General features: G+C 52.7%; 1 protein-coding gene across 1 annotated transcript in view; it reads right to left on the minus strand.

The window, feature by feature from the left end:
* ZMYM3 (zinc finger, MYM-type 3) overlaps positions 1-10,054 on the minus strand; it is a 22,593-nt gene that overhangs the window by 6,624 nt on the left and 5,915 nt on the right. Inside the window, exons 8-13 of the mRNA XM_009881746.1 lie at positions 9,756-9,871; positions 6,115-6,201; positions 5,632-5,782; positions 4,881-5,053; positions 4,291-4,456; positions 513-571 (exon numbers count right to left, since the gene is read on the minus strand). Coding sequence (XP_009880048.1) covers positions 513-571; positions 4,291-4,456; positions 4,881-5,053; positions 5,632-5,782; positions 6,115-6,201; positions 9,756-9,871 — 752 coding nt within the window. The remainder of the gene's footprint in view (positions 1-512; positions 572-4,290; positions 4,457-4,880; positions 5,054-5,631; positions 5,783-6,114; positions 6,202-9,755; positions 9,872-10,054) is intronic.

A 10,054-nucleotide genomic window follows, 5' to 3' on the forward strand; every position in this document is an offset into this window, starting at 1 on the left:
TTGGAGCAACCTGGTCTAGTGGGAGGTGTCCCTGCCTGTAGCAGGGGGGCTGCAACTAGATGGTCTTTAGGGTTCCTTTCAACCCAAACCATTCCACAGTTCTACGATGATTCTAAGCTGCCCCTGGCAGGGAGTGAGCCTGCACGGCATCTCTGCGGCAGTCGGCAGGGAGTCTGGCACTGGTTGCTCCTGCCCCACGGGGCAGCAGGGAACACAGCAGGACAGCAGTTATACCCAGGCACAGGGGAGCATCATGCAGAGGAGCCAGTGCCACAGTAGCAGGCTGTTCTGGAGCCCATTGTTGATTCCTGTGGAATGGTTATTCTTCCCCCTTGCAAGAGATATGCTGATGCTGCCCTCCCCAGCAGCTCTTGCCAGCTCTCACTAACCAGACACTTTAAAACGCATTGGTTGTAGAAGAATGAAATGTCCCTGAGCAACGGCAGATCTGTCCTCTTTGGGGACTGCCCCTTTGTGCTATCTTGCAAACTCCTACCTCCAATGGGCCTTACCATGTTAGCCTCTGCCTTCTGTGGGGAAGGGGCAGGTGGTTTTGGCTCTGATGTCTGACCTGTAAAAGAAAGCAATGACTTTAAAGTTCAAGAGCTCCTGGGTCAACAGGTCCCACTGCTGGGACTGGAGGTGGCAGAGGGCAGAGACAGGCTCCCCAGAAACTGTTCCTGGCCACTCCAGGAACAGTTAACGTTTCCACAATCTCTATCCCTAGCAGCTCAGAAGACACAACTCCAAAATCAAGTCATTCCCATGTCATTTTGTGCTCCCTTGCAGTCCACCCCAGAAAGTCGGGAGAAATCCCAACCCCTTGTAGAGAGGGCTCTATTCCCAGCTCTGCCTATTGGCTTGCTGTACCCAGCCATGGCCCCTCCCTGTACCTCCATCTCCCTGACACAAATATCTTGGCAAAGTGCTTCGAGATCCCTAGGAAGAAGGCGACAGAGCTAGTAGTAGCACTACAAGATACCCCAGAAAGCAGAGAGACAGCTTTACCCCAGCCCTCGGGATGCAGTCCTTTCCCCCAAGGGAAGAGAGGATCACCTGCAGGTAAGAGGCAAGTGTGGCAGACACTAGTCTCAGGTGGTGACAATATCATCCTGGCTTGGATGATAATTCCAGCTCATTTGCTCTGCAGGGAACCTGCACCCATCTCAAAGGCTGATGAGCTAAAAGAACACCTTCATCCAAGTCTCCTGTGAACCCTGGTTACCCACGTGGCTGGGAAAAAGAACGGCCTTCTACAGCATGGACTAACCGTGGGCCATGCATGAAGGAGACACCTGCAAGGAAAACAGCAGGTCTCAGCACCCAAAGGGACTGGTGGGTTCTTGTGCACCTCCTACATACAGATTGGCTCTCCAGGGAAGACCCAGACTCCCAAAGGACCAACACATGGGCATTCACACTATGCAGATTTCTCGTCCCAAGGAAATGCAGGGCAGCTCCTGAGCAACTGGAGACCCAGCAGGGTCCACTTGCTGACAACCCCACGGGAATGGGTAAGTTCTGGTTGGAGGAAGCTCCCTAACCTGGAGCTAAGCATTCAGCTATAAGATCTGCAACGGCCTCAATGGGTGCAAGAACTCCCCCTGACCAGCCCGAAATGGATGGGCAGCAGGTCTACGTGGGAGACATCAATAGCTTGAACGAGAAAAGACAAGCTATGGAGTACAAGCAGAATTTCTGCTGCAGCAGAATCAAAGCAAAGTTGATTGCCCCACAGGCCAATGATTTAGGATGAAGGGAAACAAGATCCTCCTGCCACAAAGCTCCATGTGCTACATGTCCGGGCTTCCAGGAATGCTGCAGCTTGTTCTTTACTCTCATCCCAACACCAGAAAGGAGCTGTCAAGGCATTGCCTGCACCAACCGTGACTTCTGGCCCTCCACCCTCTCCAGCTGGACAGCCCCGTGCAGAGCCAGTTCCCCTCAAAAGTCTTTGGGCACAGTTCTGTGTCAGAAGCTCCTCAATCCTTCATTACACAGACTGTTCCCAGCAAAGCAATGGCCACTTTGAATGTCAGCAAGCACGCACAGGATCACCAGAATAGCAACAGCCACTGGGTCACAGGAATGAATGGTTTTAGGCAACCACTGGCTGCAAAAGAAGCAGCAAGTAGTCAGCAGCTCTGCCCAAGATGGGCCTGAAATCCAAGCAGTCCCTTGTGAGCTGGCAATGCAGCTGTCAGGTCCAGAGGAGTCTCTGGCTGGACTAGGCAGAAGCTGTTCCTCACCGTGCACTGACAATCTGCTCCTCCCGAAATCCCCGGCACAGCATGCTGGGCTGGAAAGCTGGAAAGCACATGGCAGGCCCTGGCCCCAGCACCCTTCCTGTGCAAGCTAAGCAGTACGCCACAGTCCCGGGACAAGGATGTACACAGCTATCCCACCAATGGCAGGAGATGGGTGTGCCAGAACACACAGACGGCCTGGTGCCACCAGTGGCATTCACCAAGCATGGCAGCTGCTGGGGCAGCCTGGAGCTTGTGCTCAGCCAAGCGCTCACCACTGCTGATGGGCTTTTCCTTGGCGGCCCTCAGAGTCCTCTGCCTCACAGGGTGCAGGGAGAGGCAGCTGTGGCACAGTGAATGGTGATGCCCCACGTGCCAAACAGCAAAGTTCTTGGGGGCCTCCAGAGACGTGGTGGTCAGGGCTGGGCTCAGGCTCTTGTGGTGGGTGGTGGTGAAGAAGGGACTTGTCAGAGTCTTGTGGTCTGTGGCTCCAAGGAGACAATGGCCAAATGGTGTGAAACATGCTTCCCTCTGCAAGCAGAGCTTGCTCTCTGTGCCTGTGTCCCAAAAGCAGTGCTACTGGTCTCTCACAAGCAGAGGACAAATGGCACAGCATGGCTAGGGCTGTGGAATCACTTGGTGAGCTACAGGAACCAGCAAGTTTAACACCTCTTCCTCCCCTGGGCAGCAGGATGGTCAGTGCCCCATCAAGCAGACTCCCCCTGGGCACACCTGTGCCAGCAGAAACCAACAGTTCCTTTATCCAGGTCACTCCAGTGTGCTGCCACTTGAGCCATCGCCTCACACGGCCTTTTACGGAGCGTGGCTCTGGGAGCGCAGGTTGGGACTCCCCTGGCTGGCGGAACCTGCTGCTTCTGGCAGAGCAGCTCTGCTTTGCTGTCGAAGCAGCACTGACATCCAGGGCTTCACCTGTCTTGCAATCCGCGCACTGCTACCAGGAGAGGAACCAGGAAGAGTCTGGAGATGGAGGACGAGGTCGCTCACTGGAAGGTCCTTGTCTTAGTTTCCCCTCCTTGGCGCACCCTAGTCAGGGGTGCCTCATGAAATCCCAGGGAGGGCATCAAAGCCCTGAGCCTGCGATGCAGGTATCTGTTGGAGCTTGATGCACTTAAGCGAGTCCCTCCATAAGCTGCAGGCATTTTAACTAGATCACACAGACTACCTAGATCGTGGCCTACAAAGGACCAAGCAGAATGAGACTATGTGAGCGTCCGAGGGCCAAGCGATGTCTTGTCACCGTCACTACGAGCACCTTCCATCCTGAGGGACCCCAAAGCACTTTGCAATCTTCCATGAGTAACTGGCTCAAGTTAATGATAGGAAATGGGGCAACAGGCAGTGAAAATCTCCTCTCCAGCTGGAACTTCATGGATGCAGAACGGGGTTATCCGGGACACGGGACTGGCAACTCCCCAAAGCTGCAGCGATCTTTGGGTAAGTGGTAGGACTCCCATCTAACATCGCAAGACAGAGTGCCTCCAGCAGCTCAGCGCTCCCTCAAGATCGTTCTAGGTTCAGCTCTGGCTGAGGAGAGCCCACCTACAGCATCACCAGCACCACTTCCTGCAGCACCCTGTGTTTTCCTCGAATGTTTCCCATCCAAGCACTGACCTGGCCCAATCCTGATTAGCTTATGAGAAGGTCACAGCTCAGAGGTGGTGTGGGGCTGCAGGTGGATTATCATGCCAAACCACGCTGTCCCCTAACCCTGTAAATCGAGCTCTCCGCTGGCAACATGAGGATGTTAAATCCCTGAGTATCCTCGCTAAGAGTGTGAGCTACAGGCAGCACGCTGGCACCGGCTCCTCCCGTCTGGGCCCTGTGTGTCATAGAACCATAGATGTTAGAGATGGAGAAGCCCCATTAGGTCCCACTCCGTTCTTTCCCCCCCCAAGGGCCAGTGCAGGATTGTTCCCTAGCGTCTCATCCAGTCCCGGGCAGGAAGCTTCCACCCCTCGCTGTTCAGTCTTCCCTGTGTCTCTCAGACTGAGCTATGCAGGTCCCCTCCCTCCCTCCTACTCTCTGTTCAGCGGGCTCTCCGGCCCCTTCTGCGTGTCCAGGTTGGGCTGGTTCTGTTGATTGTAAAATCGCAGCAGACACTGCTGGTTGCAGAAGTGTTTGATTTGCCCTCGCCAGTGGATGGTTTCCAGCAGCTTCCCCTGACGCTTGCAGGCATGGCACCGAGCTGCCTAAAGCCCGCATCAGCAGGAGAGAAACAACGAGTAACTAACCACACCCCCTCTGAGTGCAACACAACTCTCCAGTGAAAGGTGCACATAGCAAGGCGCTGTGAGCTTCCCCACAGCAGTGCCCTGCCAGCGCCAGCCGGGGACTCCAGCGGTGCGAACTTCTCCCAGCAGCACTAGCCGCGAAATCCAGCACTGTGAGCTTCCTCAGTGCAGTGCTCTGGCAGGATCAGCTGGGGACTCCAGCTACGTGAGCTTCCCCGTAGCAGTGTCCCGTCATTGCCAGGCAGGACTCCAGCAGTGCCAGGTTCTCCGCAGCAGTGCCAGCCAGACTCCAGCAGTGCGAACTTCCTCAGTGCAATGCCCACTTATCTGGGTGCCGTGCCCACCACAGCACTTAGCACAAGCTGCCAGTGCCAATACTGACCTTGAAGTACCAGAGCAAGTATTTGCTTTTGCAGTCTTCACTACAGAAGTCCCAGGTGCTGCCCTCCAGCTGCTCGGTGACCGCCCGCTGGCAGGTCTGAGAACAGTAGGTGCAGGTGATGCAGCACAGGCCCAGGTTCTTGGTGAAATCCTGTTTGTAAAGAAGCACACACCCTGCGGAGAAACAATAGGAGTGAAACCTTCCCAGGATGAACTGGGGGCCTCCCTGACCCAAACATGACCAGAATCCAGGTCTGCGGAGACAACAGAGCACACGCAACACACTGTAGGGAACAATCCAGCACTGGCCCCTGGGGCTGGGATAAGATGGGACCTCATGGGGACTTGCCATCTCTCACCTCCATGCTTCTAGGAAGAGTCTGACTCCAACCTCCTGTGTGCAGGAACCCAGCAGGCAGGGCAAGGCCAGGTCAGGCCAGCCCAGACGCAAGAGCGTAGAAGTGCATGATGACAGGAGGAGCGGAGCTGCCACCTGCTGTCTCCCCAGCCCCCAGAGAGAGAAAAGCTGTGAGAAAGCCCTCCCCAAGGACACAATGAACGGTAAAGATCTTGCCCTAGGGCCTGGCTGGACAGCAAGCCATCCCCACGACAGTCCTCCCTTCACTGCATGGCAAGGCTCTCGCCCCAGGGCCTGGCTAAGACAGTCTCCCCTCTGTTCCTCTCCATGCTCTCTTCTCCCCCAGCATGGGCTGGCATGGGGGCTCTGCCTCTCCCGTGCCTTCCCCAAGTACCTTCGCTGCAGAAGTTCTTCTCCACTCCAGAGAAGCGGATCTTCTCATGCAGCAGCTTCTCCTGCTTGCAGTGCTCGCACTGAGACACCACCCCACGCAGCCGCTTGAAGTCCTCGCAGCAGTCCTTGCAGCAGAACTGATACACTTTGTCCTGCCAAAGAGACCACCACCTGGTCAGACAAACTGGCAGGAGGTCCCTGCACTTCTCTGGGATGCAAGAGCAAGACTACGGGGCTGAACAAAGTCCACAGCTCTCCTGGCAAGGGGTCTGGCAGAAGCGGTCTCCTCCTGCCCTTCTGACATCCTTCTGAACATCAGGAGCACAGCACCCCATGTATGATCTCCAGGCATGTCTCTGCAGCTAAGGCTGCATTCAGAGCACTAGCACTGGAGCTCTGCTTTGAGCAGGGAGAGGAAGGAGCCCTGTGGTCCTCACCAGGCATGGAGCCTCCGCCTCAACGTCCCCCTGGGGAAAGTCCTCACCTGCCAGTCTAGGATCTCCGGCTTTCCGCTGAAAAGATTGTGGCAGTAATGGCAGTTGAGGTGGATCCCACCTTCTGGGCTGGTGCGCTGCAGGAGACAGAGACACCTCATGGAGGGAGAGGGACACAGAAGACAGTGTGCACCTGCTTTGCACTGTCACCACCTCCTGCCTCCTCCCCTGTTCACAGCAATCCATCTACCCCTGCTCAGACCTGCGCTTGCTGCCGCTGTCAGTGACTCACAGTCAGTCCATCAGAGCATGTCTCAAGCTCCTGGAGAGCAGATTCTTCAGCAATTACCCTTTGCTTCCAGTGTACTGGGTCCAGCTCTTCTGAGGAAAGCAAGCTTTCAAGCTGCCACCCCTCTGGATTTGAAAACATTAAGAGACGGGGGCTCCGCTACCTCTTCTGAGAATTTCTCTAAAAGATCTTAAAGCACGGGTGTCTGGTTTCTATTTTCAAACTAAGGCAGCTTCAGAATTCAAGCAGCCATTCTCATCCCACTTTCCTGTGCTAGATTACACAGCCATTTAACACTTGGTGTCTTGTTCACAAGGATATATTTACTAATAAAGTCATCCTCCTCATTTTCTTTGTGATAACCTCAGAGAAGGTGCTCTGCAAGTGCCCCAGTACATGTGTTTTTCAAGCCCAAATGTAATTTTTCTGTCTTTTTTTCAGCATACTTCCAATTTTTCTTCAACATTGAAAATAAAGCAGACATCAATAAACATCCTTCCTATCTGTGCAACAGTCTAGGTAGCTCTTTTGCTCTTTAGCCCCCAAGCTTTAACTCCTTGTTCCTCTGCTTGTACTTGCAATAACTTAATTAATCTTTCCCTCTGCAGCTGTAAACTGAGACGCTCGTACTGAATGGCTTATGTGCTGTAATCCCAGGGCCTTTTCAAAACCCTTACTTTCCCAGGACTTACATGCCCACACTACTTGAGTAAGACTGACACAGGATCTTGCACTGAACAATGTTTATGCACACGTTAGGAGGAACAAGCCTTGTCAAGCAATGCAATTACTTTGCTTTCTATGACTGCCCTGATCTCAGCGTGAGTTAACACTTCCCCAGTTTTTGTTTCATCGGCAAAATTTTACCACGCTTACTTCGACTTTATTGCCAGATGACTGATGAAGATCTTGAACTCCTTGGACTTAATACTGATCCCCAAGAAACCATCTTGAAACACTCTCTTCAGTGGTTTTTCTTTCACAAGTTCCGAGATCTGCCAGCAAGATAGTTCCTAATCCAGGTTATGCATAGGTTTGCTAATACATTACAATCCTGATTTTACACAGCAATAATTCAAGTTACGTGGATTAGGTGAAGTCCCCAGTGACTGGAAAAAGGGAAACATTGCACCCATTTTTAAAAAGGGCAGAAAGGAGAACTGTGGGAACCACTGACCTGCCAGCCTCACCTTTGTGCCTGGGAAGATCACGGAACAGATCCTCCTAGAAGCTACGCTAAGGCACATGGAGGACAGGGAGGTGATCTGAGACAGCCAGCGCAGCTTCATCAAGTCCTGCCTGACCAATCTAGTGTCCTTCTATGATGGAGTGACTACATCAGTGGACAAGGGAAGAGCTACGGATGTCATCTATCTGGACTTTGTAAGGCCTTTGACATGGTGCCCCACAACATCCTTCTCTCTAAATATGGGAGATATGGATTTGACAGGTGGACTGCTCAGTGGATGAGGAATTGGTTGGATGGTCACATACAGAGGGTAGTGGTCAATGGCTTAATGTCCAGATGGAAATCATTGACAAGTGATGTCCCTCGGGGGTCTGTATTGGGACCAGCACTGTTCAATATCTTCATCAATGACATAGACAGGGGGATCGAGTGCACCCTCAGCAAGTTTGCAGACAACACCAAGCTGAGTGGTGCTGTGACATGCCTGAGGGACTGGATGCCATCCAGAGGGATCTGGGCTGGCTCAAGAAGTGGGCCTGTGTGAACCTCCTGAGGTTCAACAAGGCCAAGTGCAGGGTCTTGCACCAGGGTCGGGGCAACCCCTGGTATCCATACAGGCTGGGGGATGAAGGGATGGAGAGTAGCCCTGCTGAGAAGGGCTTGGGGAAACTGGTGGATGAAAAGCTGGACATGAGCTGACAATGTGTGCTCACAGCCCAGAAGGCCACCAGCACTCTGGGCTGCATCCCCAGCAGCGTGGCCAGCAGGGCGAGGGAGGGGATTCTGCCCCTCTGCTCCACCCTGGGGAGACCCCCCTGCAGTGCTGCCTCCAACTCCGGGGCCTTAGCACAGGAAAGACAGGGACTTGTTGGAGCGGGGCCAGAGGAGGCCGTGAAGATGCTCCAAGGGCTAGAGCCCCTCTGCTGGGAGGACAGGCTGAAAGAGTTGGGGGTGTTCAGCCTGGAGAAGAGAAGGCTCCAAGGAACCATATTGCGGCCTTCCAGTACTTAAAGGGGGCTTATAAGAAAGATGGGGACAAACTTTTTAGCAGGGCCTGTTGCAATAGGACAAGACGTAATGGCTTCAAACTAAAAGAGGGGAAATTTAGACTAGATATCAGGAAGAAATGTTTTATGCTGAGGGTGGTGAGACACTGGCCCAGGTTGCCCAGAGAGGTGGTCGATGCCCCATCCCTGGAAACATTCCAGGCCAGGTTGGACGGGGCTCTGAGCAACCTGATCCGGTTGAAGATGTCCCTGCTCATTGCAGGAGGGGTTGGACTAGATGGCCTTTAAAGGTCCCTTCCAACCCAAACTATTCTATAATCTGTGATTCAAGTCATAGAAAGCCTACAACTGTAAAAACTCTGCAGCTACCCTACCAACACCATTTGTGATCTTGGTGAAGGACTACATCAAGGATTTGTTAAAAAAAAAAAAATAAAACCACAACAAAACACACCGCAAAACAAAACCAAACCAAAACACCTCCAAAAATCACAAGAAAAAAACCAAATCCCAAACCCAAATGCTGCAACTGCCAGCTCTCTACCTCTAGATTCTCTAAGTTTTCTCAGCTGCCAAAGGTATATCCTAGTCTAAGTTTCCCAGGTCTTCTTGGCTGTTGCTTTGTTCTTTGATAACTGTACAAAACTAATACTCTTCCAATTGCCTTTGAATACCACAAACATTTCACATATGCTGAAACTTAACATCAGGAGATTAAAAGCCACCAGTCAAACGTTTGAAGTTTAGTACACATGAGGTATCCAGGCCTGCTGGTTTTAAGTTTTTAGACAACATGTCCTAGAAGATTTATGTTCCTTGGTGACTCCTGGCTCAGAGGCAGCTCTGTCCCTTTCCACTCCGCTAGCAGGTGCCTGCTGTGTTTTACTAGCTTACTTGTGCTTTTGCTCATGCCCTCATAAGGCCACTACATCCCAAATCACTCATGCAGCACAGCTCTGCACTGCACCCCTGCTGGGCACAACCTGACAGACAGGAGTGAATTATAGCTCATCTTATCCCAGCAGAGGACGGGGTAGGTAGGGCGAAGACAGAGTTATCAGCAACTACAGTCACTGCAACTATTGTGCTCCAGCAGAGACTTTCTTATGGACCCTCCCAGAGGAACATGAGGAAGGTGGAGGCTCTGCTAAGTGTGAAAGGAGGCATGAGCTCTACAGCCTGGCCCAGCATGAAGGAATTCAGTACCTGGAATTTGGTCCAGCAGCTGGGGCTGCAGAACTGGTAGACAACCCGGTCTGTCTTGTTGTAATAGCAGGGTTCAGATAAACTCTTTCTGCAGAAGCTGCAGGGTCTAGGGGGACCTGATGAAACAGACAGGAATTGGTGAGGGCAGCAGCACAGGACATGGGATTGGGTTCTGAGGATGGCATGCAAGCTACGCACTCTTTCTCAGTCTGTCAAGCTGTTATCAAAAAGCAAGGGACAAGAACACCAGGAAACTAAGAGCACCAGATTCTGTTAGGACAGAAATGTTAAACACGCAT

Source organism: Charadrius vociferus, unplaced genomic scaffold (genome assembly GCF_000708025.1).
Source record: "Charadrius vociferus isolate BGI_N301 unplaced genomic scaffold, ASM70802v2 scaffold472, whole genome shotgun sequence".
NCBI classification, from domain to species: domain Eukaryota; kingdom Metazoa; phylum Chordata; class Aves; order Charadriiformes; family Charadriidae; genus Charadrius; species Charadrius vociferus.